We start from the raw sequence: 22,650 nt of genomic DNA on the forward strand, positions 1-22,650 counted from the left end.
TTCAAATAATTCAATTTATTTGAAAAAAAAAAAAAATATCCCACCATTAAATCAATTTTTTTAATTCTTTCAACAAAAATTTTTTTAATTTAATTTTTTGAAATAAATTACAAGAATCAAATTCGATAATTAAATTTTGATTGAAAAATATAAATAAATTTTTCTTTTATATTTGCTTTCTTTTTTAATTAACAATTAATTTAAAAAAACAAAAATTCTTAAATGGAAAAAATTTACTGAAAAGAATAGAAGAATAGAAAAATAATAATAAATATCAGTTATATATTAAAAAACATTAATTAAAAAACAATATTTATTATTACAATAATTTAAAGTTTGACATACACAAACTATTTTTTATAAATAGAAAAAATTAATTTTCCATTTCGATAAATCTCGTATAAAATTGCTATAGCAATTAAAAAATTACAAAACACTCAATTTTCACCAAAAAAAAAAAAATTTTCTATCAATTATATTTTTTTACAAATTAATATTCTCATAAATCGTCACATTATTTCCAATTATAAATAAAATTCTACATCTATAAATTACATAATATATGGTACTTGTTTATCATTTCGATATTTCTTTTATCACGCAAATTTAAAAATCATTCGAGATTAAAAATTGAATAACTCGTTTTGATTTTTTCGTCAAAAAAAAAAGAAAAGAAAATAAAATTGCCTTTTTTTGAGGGATTTAAGAAAAAATCTCTCCTCCTTTTTTTATCACTAAAAAAAGATTTGACGCTTAAAAAATTGTTTGAGCAATTGCCGTATAACAAAATTTTTGATTGAAAAAATTATTTTATCTCAATAAAACTTGATTCTTTTGGTTTTTGATTTGTCATGAAAAAAACAATTTTATATAAACAAAAAAAAATTTAGTTGGTTCGAAACAAAATTTTAGCTTAAATTATATCTCAATAAAAAAAAATTGCCACAATTTTCGTTAAATCAAACTAAAATATTTTCAACCATCAAAACAAAAGAATAAATAAATCAATAAAAATTTTGTTCAGCTTGCAATTATAAAAATATTAATTGAACCAATTGTGAAAATATTTGGTTATTCCAAATATGATTGGAATGAATATAAATTGTTTTTTTTTTCAGTATTCTCTCATCCATGATCAATATAATAGCTATAAAACGCAGGCCATTTAATAAAACTGTGAATATATTTGGTGTCTCCCATGTACCGCGAGAAGTATGAAGGATCATAATGATAATGATGATGATAATATGGAAATGAAAAATCATCATCAAAATGAAAATCATGACTAGGAAAATGATGAAACCAGAAGGATGTACTACTTTTCTGGTGGAATTTTGATGATGCAAATGGCTCCTCGCGGTACCACGACCTTCAACTGGGAAAATTAATTGGATCAAAATCTTGAGTTAAAATTTGTGGTGGTCGTGTTGAAATTTTTGTTGAATGATGAAAATTATGATGATGATGATGATGATGATGATTATGATGGAATGTGACATCGCATTTAGTACCACGAACCAATTCCTCAATGTATGCTGCTTGAATACGAAAATTCGTCTCATTTGGATGCAATGAACCGCTCATGTATCTTTGAAATGACGATGTTAATACCCAAAGTTCCTGTCGACCTGATTCGTTCGTTACCACCTGTAATTATGTATTTTTTTTTTTAAATTAATTTATTAAATTAAATTTATTATTACATTTTTACTCATTTTATTCGATATTACTATAATTTATTATTTATTTATTATTATTATTATTATTTATTATTTATTAAAATTATACGTTTACTTTTTTTATTCGATATTAATATTTTTATTATCCCAGAAAGTATTTTTTTGACAATAAATTTTTTTTCTCTTTTTTTCAGTAATAGGAAAAAAAATTGGATCCTGCTCAATTAGGATAAAAAAAAGATTTTTCATAATTGAAAATTATACCTTGACACCAGATGGAAATTGTAAAGTGTCACCGTCAACAGCCACAGTTTCCATATTGAGACCACCAAATTCCGGATAATCAATGCTGTTCCAACATCCAATTGCCAAATCGGACATCAGTCCATAAAATAAGACACCATTTCGATCCATTGCTTCTGCGGCTGATTGTGAACTTCTTTCCATTTTAAATGGTTTAAATTCCCTTGGAACTGCCTCCGCATGTTCGTGAAATAAACTAAAATTTCTGTTTTGAAAAGAAATTTAATCAGAATTTTTTTTTTAATTTTTAAAAATATTAAATAAAAGATTTAAAAATTTTAATTTTTTAAAATTTTTTACTAAATTTTTAAAATTACTATTATTATTATTATTTTTATTATTAATGCCATATTTATAATTATAATAATTAAAATTATTTATTTATGGAAAATATTGATTTTTTACAAAATTAATTTTTTTTTTTAGAAATTATATCAAAATTATTTTAATTAATTTACATAAATACAGTATAATAATTTGATTATCTTGTGACCGATTTGCAAAAACACTCTACTAAATAATTAATAATAAATCGTCAGGAATGTAATTAATTTATACGAGAAAAAACAATTGAGTATCATGAAGATGGTGTAATTAAACTGTTTTAAATAACGTTTACATTTTACGGACCTTGAAAATAATTATTAATGGTGAAAGGGCCCGCAATGGAAATTTTATAGATTAACCTTGTGGTTTGACTTCATTTTTTTTTTTTAAACAATAATGCTTTCTAAAAGTTTAACGTATTTTTACATCATCCATTGTTCTTCTATAACTTTTTTACTTATTTCTTTTTCGCGATGATATAACCTTACGTTTGTACAATTTTTTTTTTTTAATTTTCGTCAAATCGTATTTACGTATTTAGATCATTAATATTATTATAAAATATATAATATATTATAAATAAAATAATAATTTATAATAATGAAATTAAAAATAATAATAATTTTGTAAGCTCATTTATATTTTAAATAAATAATAAATTATTAAATAGAAATGAATAATAAAATAATAAATAATAATAAAAAATTAATAAACCTAATTTTTAAAATAAAAAATAATTCATTATTAAATAGAAAATGGAAAAAAAAATTTAATACAATTATTAATTAATTTTCAGTATATTCACCTGATAACGGATGTAGAAACCCGTGATTCAACTTTACTGGCCAATGAATGAAAATAGAGAATTCTATCGCCATCGGAACAAATTGGTCCCAATGCAAGGCCCAAAATTCCATCCATCAAATCAAAGGTTTCATTTTTAATATGAAATGTCCCATGTGTGGGATATGGATAAAAAAGTTTATTGTAAATTTTCCACGATCTCGATTTTTGATGATCGTAAACAATTAATGCAAATGATGTCACATCGGCAATATAGACAAATGTATCACGACATTTTCCATTTTCAGGACGAACATCAATTACAGGCGTGACAAATAGTGAATCCTCTTTATATTGTTCTTTTGGAAATCTATAACGGCTTAATAATTTATTTGTCTCAAGGGAAAATGAAAGAATTTGCGGTGGACACTTTCTGTGATCACCCAATACACCTGTGTCCAAAATCCAAATCCTCCGACAATCGTCGATCTAAAAAAAAAAAAATTAAATAATTAAATTTTTATTAAAAAAATCTTCAAAAAAAAATTTTTTTTTTTTCAAATATTCATCCCTTTTTTTTACAATAAAAAATAAATCGTATAAAAATAATTTTTATTAATTAAAATATCATTTTGGAGGAAAAAAAAATAATTTTCTATTAATTCTTCATAAATAATAAAACGATAAATTAAAATTATTTGAATTGCAATTATTTTACTGCAATCGTTTATTTAATTTGTTGAAATGTAAAATATGTCAGGGAACTATTTGAAAAGAAGCAAAAAAAAAAAAAAGGTATATATTGATTTGGTATGCATGGTTTGCAATTAAATATATATATATTTATCAATCACGAATAAATTGTAGAAACCTGTACTCTGTAGACACTTATGATGCCGTCGCAATTTTCCAAGGTATTCCACGACCAATCTGGATATGGTGCTATTACTGGATTATTTTCCTCCGATAATGCATCAGTCACATAACCCAGTGTCATTGGCACGCCTTTTTGAAATCTTGGAATTGCGACAAATATCACTGGACCGTAATTACCTGCAATTAAATTACTTTTTTTTCAAAATCATCACTAATTAGATTATAAAAACATATTTTAAATCATAAATTTTTTTTCCAAAATTAAGAAAATTATTTTTTCTATATTTTTTTCAAAAATTAAAAAAAAAATTCAAATATTCCAGTCATAGAATATTTTGGAAAAAAATTTTTAATATCATTATTAATATTATTATATTATTTATATTGATTATATATTTTAATTAAATTAAAAATTAATTAAAATAAAAAAATAAAATAAAATTTAATCGATTAATTAAAATTTTCAGATTCAAAAGAGATAATAATTATTTTGTCTCACCTCCATAATCGACATCAACATCAATTGGCACTGGATTCCCGGGTATAAAATCACCGACTAAAATGGCATTTTCCCTCGCCTGATTATTTGGAAAAGCAAATTCCAATGCCTTCCAAGAATACACGCCCCTTAGTTTATTCACTGTTGATTGTGAATTCACGGCAATTAGCAAAAAGACCAGGAAAACAATTTGCAAAGTCAATTCAAGTGTTTTTTGCATTTTTCATGCAATTTCTGAAAATAAAGAAAAATTCTCATACAAAAAATGTCCATATTATTAAAACTATCATTTTTGCAAAAAAAAAAAACAATGGATTTCCATTTTTTATAAACAATTATTTGTTTTGCAAAATAAATAGATTACAAATAAATAAATAAACTAAATAGGTGTAAAAGGGAGATTTTTATAATATATATATTCAAAAAGAAAATTTTTTTCCCAACCGAATATAATTTATTAGAATTCAATAAAAATATTTCCTTGTCTCAGATGCTAGATATTTTTTTTTTTTTTTTCTTTCAAATACGTGAAAATTAAAAAAAAAATTAAATAATATAATAAAAATTTACATAAAAACCAAATAAAATTTATAATTTTATTTTATTATTAGTTTATTTTTTTTATTTTGAAATAAATAAATATTTATTTAGTTCTGAGATAATTTTTTTTTTCCTACACTTTTTTAAACATTTCTTTAAAAAACGTCACATGCCTTAGAGAATGGAACCCCTTTTTTTTTTGCTAACCTGTCATATAATTCTGTTCGCGTAACATGTATAAAATAATTTATATATTGTTGAAAGTATTTAACAATATTGTTTATTTGTCCATATAGAATTTTTGCATAAGAGATTATGTATATATGCAATCGGTAAATATAATAATTGCTCGTTAAAGAGAACAAAAAATAAAAAAAAATATATATAAATATTATAAAAAGTCTCCCATAGAATTTTACATATATATATGTTATATTCTAAAATGGTAGAGATGTTGACGAAAAAAAAAACGTTTAAAGAAGAAAAAAAAATCTTAGAAAGAAATGCGTGTCAAGGTGTATGTTAAAAATCGTTAACAGTACTTTACATGTACAATAAAGGAGGACATAAACGCATTCTTTTGCATTTTTTCTATGACAAATTTTCTGAGTCAGTTTTTCAAGTTTAAAACAATTTTCTTTATTGTCTTAATTGCCGGTATTTAGTTTAAGATGAATTTTTTGATTAAATCATATAATTTTCCAATGGAACGAATTTTGTATAATTCTACAAATTCAAAAGAAAAATAAAAATTATTAAATTAATTTTCTAATTAAAAATAAAATAATTACATAAATTATATTTAATTTTAATTTTTAATTTAAATTAAAAGTAAACAATTAAATGTCTTTTGCATAATATTTTTTTTCGACTATCAGACTATATTTATTTTTCTCTAATAAAAATATTTTCCGTTTCTTTGAATTCATTTTTTAAATTAAAATCACGGAGAGAAAGAATTTTAATTTTTTCCGCAATGATGCAATTGCATTTGGAATAAGGCACACAATAAAATACAATTTTTTATTTTTTCTAGTAAAAAAAAAATAGTTTTTCCTTGAAAATAAAGGACATTTCCCAAATTGACAATAAAAAATGTCTATTTCTCTCTCTATATACATTTACTTTTTTTTCAATATGACATAAACAATTCATGAATAATTTACTAGACTCCTTGATAATTTTTCTGTCAACTTTATCTCGTTTTGCACAGCATTTAGGTTTTAAAAATCCTATTAAAATTTTTATTTGTTTTTAAATTTACATTTAATTAAAAAAAAAAAAAAAATGAACACACAATAAAAGAATCATTTCAACTATGTATATAACCATTTAAAGTAATATTTTAGTGTTTGAGTTTTACGTACTTGCGTTAATAAAAAAAAATCGCATACAAACAGATTAATTATAATAAATTTACAAGTAAATATTTATCATTTCCCTACGAATGCTATTTATTACAAAATACTTTTTAGTTTATACTTTATTCTGATTAATTTTTTCACAATCAATAGATTTGTTTATGATTTTGTTTTTCAAATATACTAATTAGTTAATTAATTTTATAATTAAATGTTCAATTATAAAAAATATAATTAACTGTAATTAAACAGTAATTGTAAGAAAGAAACAATTGGCATATATATAAAAATATTTAAATTATAATATAAATTGTCATTTAAGTACAATTTTTTTATTTTTCTATTTATTATTTTTAATTAATATTTTTATTATTTATTCTTGTAAATTTATTTTAATTATTATGTTTCTGTCAATTTGTCAATAATCAATATAAAAAATTTATTTTGTACTATAAATTTCTAGTGCAGTTAAAATGAAATGTCACTATAAATAATTTTCTAACTAATTGCTTGTCAACTAAAATTATTAATTTCACTGCAATCAATAAAAAATATATTGTAGTTTGTAATTTATTTTCATTTTTCGTTAAGATTTATGGACAAATTAATTTTTGTGTAATAAACTCTTGTTTTATGATCCAGAGATTGATATAAGTGGCAATCAATAAAAAAATAATTAAATTGTTCAAATTTCGAAAGAAAACAAAAATATTAACAAAAATTTTTCGAACATTTTTTTCATTTATCAATTAACAATATTGTTAATTAGTAATTTTGTTAATATAATTCAGTAATTTATGAATATAAAAATGCAGTATTTCAAATTGTAAATTAAATTGTAATTGTAATTGCAATTGTAATTGTAATTGTAAATGTAATTGTAATTGTAATTGTAATTGTAATTGTAATTGTAATTGTAAATGTAATTGTAAATGTAATTGTAAATGTAATTGTAAATGTAAATGTAATTGTAAATGTAATTGTAAAATTGTAAATTATAATTTAATTTAAAAAATGTAATTCAATTTCAAATATTAATTTTGAAAAAAATTTAATTTAAAAAATATTCTTTTTTTTATTCATGAATTTAGAAAATCGAAATTTTTAAATTAAAAATCGAAAATCAATAAAAAAATAATTAAATTGTTCAAATTTCGAAAGAAAACAAAAATATTAACAAAAATTTTTCGAACATTTTTTTCATTTATCAATTAACAATATTGTTTATTAGTAATTTTGTTAATATAATTCAGTAATTTATGAATATAAAAATGCAGTATTTCAAATTGTAAATTAAATTGTAATTGTAATTGCAATTGTAATTGTAATTGTAAATGTAATTGTAATTGTAATTGTAAATGTAATTGTAAATGTAATTGTAAATGTAATTGTAAATGTAATTGTAAAATTGTAAATTATAATTTAATTTAAAAAATGTAATTCAATTTCAAATATTAATTTTGAAAAAAATTTAATTTAAAAAATATTCTTTTTTTTATTCATGAATTTAGAAAATCGAAATTTTTAAATTAAATCGAAAAAAAATATTATCGAAATATATTAGCGGGAATTATTTTTTAAATTTTATTTATGTAAAATAAAATTGAATATATACCTGTATTGGGAGCGTTATCTAAATGGAAATTCAAATTTTTTCGTTTTTGATGATTAATTTTGTAACTTAATGATGACAAATCAATAGTGCGAAACAATAATCTTCTTATTGCCTTTTTTCCTTTTTTTCCACTTTCACTGACACTGCACTAAAAACTAACAATTGGCAAATTTTTTCAAGATTAAAAATTTTCACGTTTTTTTTCTGTTGAGAAAAAAATTTTATTTAATTTTTTTTATCATGTTTGTTGATTTTTAAATGGAACGACCCGTTTCAATGAGGCGCTCCAACCGGTAAGACGGTCACAGATAGACTGCGATTTGGACAGTTTTAAACGAGCAAAATCTCACAACAGGTATAACTGTATAAAAGTTCCTGAGAAAAATGATCGTGAATTACAAACGTTTACAATAATTATTTACAATGATAAATTATTAACATTATTTTAAATAAATATTACTTATTCAAGAAATTTGGGTTTTTTTTTTTAGAATTAAAAAAAAATGTTTAACAATTTTTTTTTTTGTATTTTATTATTTTTCTTTCACCTTGTAAATTTTTGTAAAAAGTAAAAAAAAATGCAATAATCGCGAGTGTAAAAATCATTTATCTAAAAGTTATGAATAAAACCGTTAAAGTTACGCTTCGAAGTTTACTGATTTTATTTTTTATAATTAAATCATTCGTTTTTTGTAATAATTATTCGCTTTTAGTTTTAATGAAAACGGAAACTTTTTTTTTATCGAAAAACTATTGTAATCTAGATTAAATCAAATTAAAAAATTATTAAAGAAAAAACTAATTTGAAATAAATAAAACTTTATTTATTAATTTAGTAATATTAACATTAATTAAAAATTATTTAATTGGCCAATGTAACTATAATTATATAATATAATAATAATTAATTGAATTTGTTAAATATTTATTAATTGATTAATTCCCTAAATAATTAATAAATTAAATTAAGGAAAAAAATGCAATTTAAATAATAAAAAAAAACAAAGAGAGAAATAATTTTGATTTTGTGAAAAAATATAATTTTAATAAAAATTTGATTATATCAATTGTTCACTGGAATTTTGTTTATAATTGATACTACTCAAGTTTTAATTTCTTTTTACATTTCTCTTGAAGATAAAAAATATATTACATTGGTCGTGAATATTTGTTCTCGGCTTTTTTTTCAATTATATAATATACATTGCAAGAAATTTTCTGAAAAACAATTTTGTTCAAATCACTGGAAAAAGGTGTAACAAAATTTTTACGAATGAAAAATCTACAATTACCATTCTGTTTATGTAAATTTGAATGTTATACATATATTTTAATAATTAATAATAGAAAAAGGGTATTTAAAATTTTTCAGATTTCACACTCTACGTTTAGTATCATTTTTTTTTTTTTTTTTTTTTTTTGTTATATAACATTCGTGAAAAATTATAGGTATAGGTAAATTTTACACGTTTGTCTATTATTTCATTTCGGTTGAGAATGTGAGTTGAAAAAAAAAATAATTGAAACAAAACATTTTTAAAGTTAATGCACAAAAAAATAAATAACAAAAAGAAATTTAAAAAATTAATAAATAAATAAAATTAAATAAACGAAATTTGGAAATTGGTTAATAAATTATTTATATTAATATTATGAATATAGTGATTCAAAATACAAATAAGTATAACAACAGTCAATGACGAAAGTGTTATTCTCGCTGTTTTAAAGCGCATAAATTAGATTTACAAGTACTCATTTACTGTTCATTCTTTACTTGGCTTTCACATTTTCTTTCACTTTTTTCAATAGTATTTAGAAATAAATTCAATTTTTAAACAAACATCACTTAAAAATGATATTTTAATTTATGAATTTTTCATTTTATTTCCAAAGTAAATTTAAAAAAAAGCAAAAATAATTTAATATAAAATATAAAATTCCATTAAAAATTCAATTTTCATAAATTATTAATTTTAATTTTTATTAGAAATATAAAATTATATCAAAATAAAAATATAATTATTCATTAAAAATATTTATAACATATAGAAAATATAAAATCATTGGGAAAGTATGAATTAAGAGATAATTTTTTTTTTTTAATTGACTAGAAAAGTGAAATTGAACTAAAGCATTCGACATTTGGAGTATTTGTATTTTGCATAACGCATTTTGTACTTGATAAACTAGCTTTGCATATTATCGGTTTATAAATTTCTCTTTGCTTAAATTGTTGTTCTGTATGACATATTGTATTTTATTTATTTATATTATTTATTTTACAGTTCTTATTAAAAAAAAAAAATTGACAAATTTAGAATAAATTAATTTTTGGAAAATTTGTTTTTGAATAATTTTAAAAAAATTTTGAATTTTGAAAAGAAAAAATAGGAACGAAAAATTAATTAACGATTTTCCAATAATGCGCATAGATCGAAAATGTTATGTGTAATGTAATACCTGCGAGATATATATATATATATATATACAGAAAATAATTAATATTCATTAAATTAATGAAAATGGTTCGCATTTAAATAAGTTACATGTCTATCGATTTCACTGTACATAATATGAATCTAATTTATAATCAGTTTCTTCGCGTTGTAATCGAGGCAGCTTTCGTCTATTTGCGAATAGAATAAAATAGAAACTTGTTCAAGTGTATTACATATGACTTTGATAAATATTTGAGAAAAAAAAGGGAGAAGAAAATATATATACTGAAGTTAGACAAATAAAAAAGTTTTACTAAAATAAATTATCCAGTTCCACTTCCGTTAATTGGCAATGTGTATTATTAACTAAATCACTATTTACGTAAACGTTTCTAATACTATATACAAGCAGTAAAGTAGCTTTTCATTAGTGTCAAGTAAAACTTTACTTATGTCAAAGACAAGGGTCAATGTATTAGGTCACAATTGACACTAGTTTATTAATAATTATTTTTATTTCTCTCTTACATTTCTTTTTTTTCATGATTCATTTGAAAAAGGAAAATTTTTTTCTAATTTTTTTTTTTATATTTGTCTTAATATAATTTTCAATTTTTGTTTCAATTTTCTAATTTTTCAATATTATTATAATTAATCTTTTTTCTTGGCAACAAATAAAATAATAAATTCAAAATTTTGTATCAGTGAAAATAAAATTTTCCTATTTTATTTAAAAACAAAATTCAAATTAAAAAATAAGAAATTACCTACGAAGAGGAATTTTATAAAAAAAAAACTATTAAATGTGTAAAAAGAGAAAAAAAGGAAAGATTGGGAAATTTAACAGAAAATTCGTCGCTTTTGTATTGTATATATACAGCGAAAGTGTCGAAAACGTAATTTTTCTAAGTCACGTCTATATTATACTACACGTACGGATATGCTATATCGATTGAATTAAATAGATAAAAAAACACTTTCCATAGCAAACATTCCTATGCCTTTATCATTGACAAATCTGATAATTGTTTAGAAAATCGATTTTATGTGGCAATGCAAAAAATAAAAATAAAGATTATTTTTCATATAGTGAATTACATTTTATAATCAAAAAATAAAAAAAAACGAATAAAAACAAATTTATATATGAAAATTTAGAGAATATTTAGAAAATAAATTGTGATGTCATAAGAGTATAGAAATTTTCACTGTAAATTTATTATAGATACTTTCACACGTATTACAATCGACCGGTTCATTATTAGAAAAATAATGATATCGAACTGAAATTACGCGAAACGATTAAATGTATTTCAAATTATTCAATTAATTTTCATTTCAGAAAAGAAAAAAATTATTCATTATATACACGAAAATTTATTTTCCTAATTTTCTAAATATAATTAAATTAGTTGTGAATTTTAGTAAATTTTTATTATTAAATAAATATTCGTTTTTTCTATTTTGTTATTAAAAATTATTCATTTGAAATAAATTTAAATGTTTAAATTTTCAATTTTTCCGGAGTCATTTTATTTTACATATTTATAGTTTTAGTTTATTTTATAATTCATTAATTTATTTATTTTACTATAAATTGTGATTTTTTATTTATTAATATATTTTTTTAAAAAATCGTGTGGAATATAGACTATATTTGTGTATAAAAAATAGTTTCGTTCATTTTTAATTTTTTAATCATCAAATTAAAATTTTGTTTTTAATATTTATGATAAAGGACTGTTTTATCAACTAAAGTTTATTAAAATGCAATGAATTAAAAATTGTAAATTTTTTTCCAATAAATTAATCAATTAATCAAATTAAAAAACGTTTTTATAGTTTAAATGTTTTTACAATGATTTTTATACATAATTATATATAAAATTAATGTATAAAATTAGGTTTTTGCAATGTTTAAATTTTGTTCAATACAGTCTTTAATTATTTTACACAGAAAAATTATATTTCGACAATCTTTTTTTTCCACTAATTAATCAAAATTACAAAAGAAAATTATTATTTACAGGTATTTATTATGAATTATTTAAAGTAATAATGAATATGAAATATTGAAATTGTTTTTTAAAAGCATTAAAAAAATACAATTTCTCTGTATTTGAATTAATTGTATATTTATACAAGATTTTATTATTCGTTTAAAAATTTTAGTTGATGATTTTTTTTAAATTCATCAATGATTTTGATGAGTGATCAATTTATTAAAATCTCTATAAGAAATTTTTAAAGTTGCACATTTTATAGCTGCAAACTATTTTTGCAAATTATTTTTTGTAGAAATTAATTTTTAATTTTTACTTTCAATTTTTTTTTCTGTTAAATGTAATTTTTTTTGTTATTTTCTTTCTAAGTACAAAAAAATTCATACTACCCTAAAAATATATTCTTCCTTTTTTTTTTTAATTGACAAATAAATAAAATGAAATATTGAAATCACTTAAATTAAAAAATTTTAATTATCAATTTTTTAAAATTATTATTTGTCAAATTTTATTTCAAAATTGACGTCAATTTTAACTTATTTTAGTTTCATGAGTTTTAAATTACTATAATAATGAAACAAAAGAATGTTGAAAATTTAATGTCTGAATGTGTTATTATTGTAAATAGAATTTGGAAAATTATATTGTCCCTTATGTGATGGATGCATTTGTGATGGTCGTAATCGCATAATTCGAATGTTCGTTTGTCGAGCGTCAATTTTCCTTAGGAAAAACTTTTGGAATTTTGTTGAGAGCATCCAAAGATTTTCTCTGTCCCTATCGATAAATTTAAGTTCTGCCACAAATTGCAATTGTTCTGGATTGTAGGCAAGTATCCTGCGAGAAATTAAAAAATTAAATTAGAAATTTAATAAATACAAAAAATAAACAAAATATATCAGAAAACAAATAAAATAATAATAAATAATGATAAATAAAAAAAAAAACCTGTAAAGTAATTGGAATAAATATTCCATTTTTTGGGAATGTACATAAAAATATTTTTTAAAAATCGCCAATATTTAAAATAATTAAATAGAATTAAAATCAGCAAAACTTGAAAAAAAAATTTCTTCTACCTTTGATCGTTTGATAAAGGATGCCAAGCTGCAATTGCAGTTTCTGTAAGAGGTGAAAAAATAATCGAATCATCTTTAGAGTTAACGGTCAATGCTGGACCTTGACTGGATTTTCGTCCGATAAAAGTAACTGGAAGTTGTTCTCCAAAAGGAGGAGGACCAGCTTGAAGTGCCGATGTTGGAACACTAAAAAGACGATCAGAAGCGAGTGGATTAAAATAAACTGTCCCTAAATTTGCCGAAAATCCCAATCCAATTATTCCGTCTGGCAGTTCAAAAATGTCTTCACCAATCTATAATAAAAAAAAAAACATAAAAATCGTTAAATTTTTTTAAATACACGTCTCAATTATTATTATTATTATTATCAATTATCAATTATTTCATTATTTTATGTAAATTTATATTTTATAATAATTTTAAAATAGGAAAAATATTTTAAAAAAATTTTTGCCTACGGTATTGATATATTTATAATATTTATTCAGTACAACAGTTTTTTTTTTCTTTTTTCCTTCAATTACGATTTATCAAAATCATTTTATTTTGTATGATTAAAAATTACATCTAGGGACACATGAATAATTACATTATTTTTAATTTAGAAAAATAAAGCTACAATTTCTTTTTTTTGTAAATAAAAAAATTAAATCTAAATTTATTTTACCCGATAAGTCATGGAATCGGGATTAGGAAACATGGATGAATGACCGACTCTCCAACTTCTATCCGAAGCACCATCCAGTACAAGAATACCTAAAAAAAATTTTATAAATAAATAAATTATCTAAAAATTGTGTTTATTTAATCCAAATAAATTTAATGGAATAATTCTATATCTCTTGGTTTTTATTTAGATTTTTCAGTTGAAAAATTAATTAAGCAAATAAAAATAATGAAAAAATATTCTTACCAGCTGCAGTAGTATCAGCTATATAGACAAAAACATCGTCACAGGAATTCGCCGTTGTATCATCCATAAGGAAATTTGTTAATAAACTATGAGGTCGTAGTGACTGAAAATTAAATTATTATTAAAAGTATAATCACAAAGAAAATTCGAATTGAATTCAATTTAAATATATATATGATTAAATATTAAATATATATATATAATATATTATAAATTATATATAATTGTATTATATTTTTTTAAATATAAATAATTTTTTTAAATTAATTATTTCTAAAATTCAATTAATTTTGAAATTAGAATTGAATACAATTATTTTGTAAACTCAATTTATTTAATTATTTGAAAAATTCAATTTTTATTTTTTCTATTTGATTAAAAAGAAAATAAAAAAAATTCTGATTTATTACAATTTTAATTTAAAGATTTGAATACAAATTTTTGATTTATATATATATATATATAAAATTTATATAAATTATAAAAATATAAACCTCTCGTGGAAAATGAATCACTCTAACAAGTGTATCTGTTTGTAAATCGAAAACAAGCATTTTTGGCGGACAAACAGGACGAAAATCATCAATTGACGTGATAACACCAGCATCAAGAACCCATAGTCTATTGCATTTATCAATTTTTGTCCTATAAACGGAAATAATTGTTGAACAACTAATATTTCCTTTACCAGCAACATGCCAATCCCATGATGGATAAGCTTGTAATTGTGGACTACTACCAAGTGGAATATCTCTTGGTATAAAATTCAATGTTGATGGTACACCGGCTCTTAATCTTGGTGTCGATATAAATATTCTATGCCAAGAAACTTCAAATCCCGTGGGAACAACATTTTCAGGACGATATAATTGTAAAAAAGCCGCGTCATATGGCAATGCAAAATCCAATAATGGCCATTGAGCTATTGTATCGAGGAGATCAGACCTCGATGGTGTGGTCCATATTATCAGTAGAAGAGAAAATATAATTTTTCTGAAAAAAGAAAAATTCATTTAGTTTTTTTTTTTTCATTTTTCATTTATTAAATTTTTTAATCTAATTTATAATTAAGAGAATTTTTTTTAAATATAGTAAATGTGTGATTAAAATACTTTTATTAACGATCCGTTTTGAAAGATGGTAATTAAATAAACTGAAACTAATAAATCAATAAATAATTGTAAAGATTAAATTTTATCGCCCCTTTTTTGAATTATATTATTGTTATTATTTAACGAAAAATTGTTGCTTTATGTATAAAAAAAAAGTTGCGCATGTTTATTATTTACAGAAAAAAAAGTTCTATGTGGAAAATACTATTCAAACTATTTAGCATTGAAATTGGTGTATATTTACGTAAGGCGTGTATAACAATTGAAGTAACAAATTTAATTGAAGGTTTAGATTTTATTTTACTAGTCATCGTTTAAATTTTAACGAAAGTACTTGCAACATTCCTTTCACATGTCCCATTTTTCAAGGATTGCACTCTAGGAAAGGTTCACTTTCTCGAAGTTCCTGTTACTTTAGGGACCATAATACACTTTTATTTATATATTTTTTCAAGTACAATTTTTTTTTTGGAATTTAAAAATTGAAATTATATTTTCAATTAATTTTTACTATTACTTTTATTTATATATTATTTCAAGTACAATTTTTTTTTGGAATTTAAAAATTGAAATTATATTTTCAATTAATTTTCTTTAACGATTCTATTTAATGTTTAATAATAACGCCAATGAAAATTATTTTCCATTCTTTATTGTGTAATTATTTATTTGAATCGAACCTGTTTATTTAATTGAACTAAATTTTTTTTCTATTTTTATTATGTCTTTATATTTTAAAAATAAAATTATATTTTTAATTTTTGTGTTAAAATATCAGTGAAAGTATAACAAAATGTAATTTTCATGGTTTTCGATTTTTTTTTTATATAAAAAATAGAAGCAGATTTTCATATCTGATAAAATAAATATGTAGAGAAATTTAAATGTACAATATTGGTATGATATGGTGACCAAAGCAACATGGAATGGAAATTATTTTATCGTATAGAAAGGCGAGTGTGTCGTGTTTAGAAAATATTAAATCTTGAAACAATAGCATTGTGACTTTTTATAAACAGATTCAACGTTTGCTTCTTTCATCTTTTCTTAGGCACACCATCGCACGTTTCAATAGAAAAATCTAGATCATATTTGAAAAAAAAAAAAAAAAACACACGTAAATTCTTTCAATGAGTTAAATAAGCGGACATTCTTTTTGTCTTCTTTTTTAAAAATTACAATTATATAACTTTTTTTTTAGATGTTTCCGAAATTCAAGGTTTGGGTTCACAAAGAAGAAACTGAAAAAATTATCATTTTAAAATGTTGAAAGAATATATAATATATACTTTAACACCTGTTAGTTTCGCTTATTTAAAAAAAAAATATTGGATTTTCTTGTGGTGAAAAAAAAAAAAAAAAAAATGCCGAAAATTCAAGGTAAAAATTACAAATTATTATTCACAATTTGTTTCAATAAGTCAAAAATGATTTCTGTAACTCAAAAATGATTTTTATAAGCAAAAATTAATTTTAGAAATAAATATTTGTTTTTACAAACCGAAAATCGTTTCTACGAGTCAAAATTCATTTTTAAGTTATAAAAATTTGTTTTAAAAATGAAAAATTGTGTCCACGATTGAAAATAATAATTTCTATTAGAAATAAAAATTTCTGTTTCGATATTTATTGTAAATTTTTTATATTCTCTTTTTCAAACACGAATTTTCTTTGTTTGTTTTTAATGCAGAAAATTGTTTTTACAAAAACTAAAAATTGTATATCTAAAATTTAGAAACAAAAAATCAAAATTTGTTTTTGCACATTTAAAAAAAAAATAAAAATAATATACAAAAAGCCGGTGAAAACTTAAATTTTCAATTCTCACCTCATTTTTGAAAATAGTCCCAACACAAAATGGGAACAATTTTTTTTTTATTTTAATTTAAAACACCATGCACTATTTTTTGATATTTTCAAAGAAAAAAAAAAAAAAAAAAAAAAAAACTTATTTTTTTTTGTCAATGGTGCCAATATGCATTCGCTTCAATGATTCGATTACCACTGAGAACTCAGGGGGAACTCCACGGGTTTGTTCACGTTTTTCAAAGCCAACTTCGAACTGAGCTTGTTAGACTTAAGACCCATAGAGGAGATAGTGATAGGAGACGTCCATATACTATATTAAACCAAGAACTATTGCAAAATTCTATTCCACATGCTAAACTAAATACGTATGTATATAGAATTTTAACTTTCATATACATGTGTATATCACACATTCATATGTACAATTCTTTCATATTATACAAAAGAATCTTAATAAGTTATACCTTCCAGCTCCCGGATATTGTAAACATTGTTTTTACCACCCTTGTGAAACTTTTAGAGGTCAATTTTTTTTAAAGTGGTAAAAATTTTCAATTCCTCTTTTTATTTTTTTTTTAAACTGAAATTTCTTTTTTAATTATTTAATTTATTTACAATCAAAACAAATTAAAAATTAATATTTTATTTAAATTTTTCAATTTTACGAAAAGAAAAATTTTGTGAGAATATAAAAAAAATTTATTTTCTCTTTAAAGAGAAAAACATGACAATTTCTTGAAAAATAAAAAGAAATTTCAAAAATCCTCGTAGAATAACAAAAAATAAATAAAATCTTCTTAGAATATATATTAATAAATTATAATATTAAATAAGATATTTTTTTGTTCTTAATTTTTTTATATTCTTATTCTAACAATAAAAAGGAAAGAAACAAAATTAAATTGAACTTTCAGTTGAATTAAATTATCACATTCTTGACATTGCCGAAATTTTTACAAAAAATTGCTTTTGTTACATTCCAAATAATTTTTTTTAAAAAAAAGGTAAAAAAATATGTGTACAATTTCAGAAAATGTGAAATACACAATTTAAGGTGTAACACGTTTTTCTGACAAAGGAGAGTGTAAAAGACGGCAAGTAATAATATATTATTATAAATAATTGTTTAAAATGGTAAATTTCAGAGGTAAATATTTTTTTTATTCGGTTCAATTTAAAAGCAAAATAGATATAATAAAAAAAAGGTTGGGTAACTCTTTTATATATTGCCATTACATACATTTTCCTTTCAATATGGAAAATTCACACAATAAATTTCAATACCAGAAGCTTACGAAGAGTTCCAAACATTAATTAAATATATTGAACTTCCAATTTTATAATTGAGAAAATATTTTTTTTTTAATACTCAGAAAATTTGATCTTTTCGTAAAATTACTGCAATTAAATATTCAAAGACAAAAATTACAAATTTTTGGTGATTTTATAATTTTTTAAAATATATTCCCAAATTTTTTAATCTTTTCCTTTTTTAATACTCCGAAAAAATAAAATTAATTTCTTATATTTTTTTTGTCAAAATGAAAAAAATAAAATACTGTTTTCAATTTTTTACTTCTTTTTGCTTTTTCAATTTTTAATTTCATTTTAATTTACAATTTTTTCTTTTCATTTTTTATTATTTTAATTCTTTTTAATTTTCAAATTTCAGTTTTCAACCTAAAATTCAATTTTCCATTCAATTTAAGAGAATTTTCGAATTTTCCATAAAAATAATTCAAAAAAAATTGTTTATAAACAATTTCACCCTTGATATTGTTGTAATTAATTAATATAATAAAATTTTCAATAGTTTTTAAGTTAAAAAAAAAATAAATGTTTTCTTGTTGATGCTAATTATCGAAAATTGTCATCAAATAATCGTGATTGGCGTTGTAATTTAATTTGCATTTTATCTACTTAATGAAGTCACGTGTATGTTTCATTGAGTTTAATTTTTCTTTTACCTCGAAAAATTGTAACGGCAATTCCCATGGCATTTTGAAACACACGCCTCATTGAATTTATGGTTTTTAAACTCATGCGACTTGGTCACCAACAATAATTATTGTTTTTCCCCTATTGATCATTTGAAAACAATTTTCAATCAAAACTATGTGACCGGCCTTGATATCAAAAGTGTAAATCGAAAGTCCACGGAAGCTGCGGCACTCCTGCGTCTATTATTTATTTTTTCGTTGTAACTTCTGTCATTTCGAACTCAATTTTTCCCATTGATGATAAATTATATAAAACTGTGAACATAATATAGATTAGAAAAAAAAGAAATGTTATAATAAATTTTGTAATTAAAAAATTAACAATGTAAATGGAATAATCTAAATAATAATAATAATCCCTATTTCAAAAAATATTTTTTTCATAAAATGAACCTTTAATATTCTAGTTACATAATTATAGGTATAAATTATTTATCGACCAAAAGAGGCGGGTTTAGGTGAATGAATTGCATATCAATTAAATTATTATTAAAGAAAAAAAAACAAAAAAGATTCAGAAGCATAAAAAGTCTTTTGCAATCGAGAGTAATAAATTTCCTTACGTGCCGAACATGTATGTCGTGACTTTTTCATATATATATATATTATAATATAATAGATCAAATTTATTTTTCTAGTGTTCTTTTTTTGTTACCATTAAATAACGATTTATTTCAAAACGAGATGAAAATTGTGTTTAAGAAAAAGAATTTTGTTACCACACAATTTTTTTTTATTATCTAAATTATATCTGTAAATTATAAATAAATAAATTTGTTAAAAAAAAATTTTTATAAATTCGACTATCGATATTATTTGTCATTAATTATTATTATTATTTAACAATTTGACCTTGATGATTATTATTGAAAAGAAAAAAAAATCCCATCCAATGAAAGTAATATCGAGTCATTAGAGCGTGTAGAATTATTTCAGTCAATTAATTATTGGCTATAAATTCGCGTGAGTCGAAATCTGATAACTTCCCTGTTTCTATAAAGCAAATTTTAAAATTAGTTTCGATAATCAAATAGTAGATATGCTATTTCTAAAGAAAAAAAAAAAACTAAAACTAGATCAGTGTTTTCTACTCTGTTTCTTATTCATATCAATTTGTTAATATTACTATTGTTATTATATAAAAAATTAAATAAAGTTACCGCGAATAATTTTTAATAAATACATTAATAAATAAATTATAAAGAATTAATCCACTAGAATTAATAATTTATATTTAATTAATAAACTTAATTATCAATAAAGTAAGTAATAATTAATTTATGAATAAAATTTTATATAAATTTAAAAAAATGTAAAATATTGAAATTATTATTCCTGTATTAAATTTTAATTATTTGTTTGATCCACATTTACTATTTAATCATGAAGTGTTAAATATAAAATTTGTTATAGTGAAATATTTTTTATATTCAATTTTTTTTTTTTTTTTTAATGTCACGGATGTAATTTAATTCCGGGGAGAACGTATCAGATTTTTTTAATTTAACACTTTAGGATTAGAATTAATTTGTCTCATATATCCTTAAAGACTCCTCGTAATCAAATATATTTGACTTTCTCTGTATGTTAAATCATAACTAGATCTGAATTCAATACACTAGATCTTATTGCAAAAAAAAAATTCAAAATAAATAATAAAAAAAATTTTTTTAACTTTCATTTTTATTTTTTTGAAATTGAAACGTTAATTACAAACGTTATCACATAATTTGACTCATTGTCAAAAATAAAATAGAATAGAATGACATTAATCCATTGACATATTAAAAATATTTATAAATTAAAATTGTTTAATTTTAATTTAAATTAATCAACAAAATTAAAAAAAAATTGTAACAAATAAATGTAATGAATATTTGTAATAAAAAATTTTATTTTTTGGATTATGATTTCAGTATTTTTATTCACTATTGTTCGGAAGGAAAAATTGAATTTTTTTTCAACAATTCTGTTTTTAAATAAACAAATTTAAATTTATATATGAAAAAAAATTGACTTTTGTTATAATAGAATTGATTTTTAAATACGCGGATGTTAAATTTATAAATTACTAATAACCCACACGGTCTTATCCTGTAATCATTTGATATAGAGCGTTGCGCATAGAGAATGGAAAACGAGAGAATGTATGTATTATAAGTATTTCTATATATAATTTGCAAGTAACCTTTATACAATATGTTTAACAATCAATAATTTCACGATTTGTAAAATTGTTATTAAATTAAATTAATTACAATTTTTTTCTATATAAAAATCCCCTAAATTCAAATTAAAATCCAATACTTTCTTATGAGAATCAAAAATAATAATTATACTTAATTAATAAATTATTGTAATTTTTTTTATTAAAAATATTAATTAATTTAATAATTCTTTTTAAATAAAAAAATTTTTTTTTCTATTTAAATCCAGTTTTTATTATAAATTTTCATACATAATATAAACAGTTATAAATGTTTTTTTTTTTATACACTTTGAAATTATTTTAAAGTTAATAATAATATAATGTTTGAGAGTATACAATATCTACAAGATAAGCAACGAAGAACCTAATTTATCGCAGCTTTTTCTCACTTTTTTTTTTGTTATTAAATATTTATCGTTAGAAAAAATAAATTACAAGCTACTCTTTATTTTTCTTCATATAGTCAGTTAAATAAGAAATATATATTAATTAGTATAAAAGACTATCATTTGTGCCCTGTTTGTATTTCTAAAAAGTTTTTCTTTTTTTCTATTTATATGGCGAAGAAATAATAATTATTATTATTGTAAGCAATAAATTAATTGTATAATTGAAATACAATATTCAGGAAAAATCGCGTATCAGATTTACTTGAATAAAGCTGAAAAATTTGTTAATTATTTAATTCTATTATTTATTCAATTTGCAATCAGAAAATAGAAACTAAAAAAAAACTTTCAAAAAAAGTTAACCAAAATATAAAATTTAAAAATTAAATAAAATTATTTAAATTAGGTACTTTAAAAGAAATATTCTAAAAAAATTCAAATTAATGATCTAATATTAAAAAAAAAGAAAATTGGACAAATGTCACAATCGATTAAAAAATTGTTTCACTTTCATATTTCTCAAATTAATGAGAGAGAGAGATTAATAATAAGTTTCGATGTTTTTTTAAAGTAAAACTAAAATTGTACACATAAGAAATTTACATATATGACAATATTTATGGAAAATTGTCCATTTTTTCAAAGGTTAGACAAAATGTTTCCTTTCTTTTTTCTTTTATGCTTTTCATCACAATAGAGAAAAAGTAAAAATTTT

At 20.9% G+C, this 22,650-nt stretch overlaps 1 protein-coding gene across 1 annotated transcript; it reads right to left on the bottom strand.

The window, feature by feature from the left end:
- Window positions 1–493: 493 nt before the first annotated feature.
- On the bottom strand, window positions 494–17,613 carry LOC127288679 (uncharacterized). The gene is made up of 11 exons (XM_051316285.1): window positions 17,357–17,613; window positions 14,911–15,409; window positions 14,417–14,519; window positions 14,171–14,259; window positions 13,504–13,796; window positions 13,025–13,261; window positions 4,468–4,688; window positions 3,964–4,145; window positions 3,115–3,581; window positions 1,944–2,187; window positions 494–1,647 (listed from the first exon to the last, which is right to left on the bottom strand). Exons 1-11 carry the CDS (start codon window positions 17,359–17,361, stop codon window positions 1,372–1,374), a joined length of 2,616 nt encoding a protein of 871 aa, XP_051172242.1. The 5' UTR covers window positions 17,362–17,613; the 3' UTR covers window positions 494–1,371.
- Between the last annotated feature and the right edge of the window lie 5,037 nt (window positions 17,614–22,650).

The sequence above is a fragment of the Leptopilina boulardi genome, unplaced genomic scaffold, assembly GCF_019393585.1.
Source record: "Leptopilina boulardi isolate dan_hultmark-lab unplaced genomic scaffold, ZJU_Lbou_2.1 LbouV2_392, whole genome shotgun sequence".
In the NCBI taxonomy this organism is placed as follows: domain Eukaryota; kingdom Metazoa; phylum Arthropoda; class Insecta; order Hymenoptera; family Figitidae; genus Leptopilina; species Leptopilina boulardi.

Excerpts from the sequence above, each read along its gene's own strand:
- LOC127288679 (XM_051316285.1), bottom strand. Across the intron at positions 13,797-14,170 it reads CCGATTCCATGACTTATCGG|ATTGGTGAAGACATTTTTGA; the intron begins GTAAAATAAATT and ends TTTTTATTATAG. Across the intron at positions 13,262-13,503 it reads CCTTTATCAAACGATCAAAG|GATACTTGCCTACAATCCAG; the intron begins GTAGAAGAAATT and ends AATTTCTCGCAG.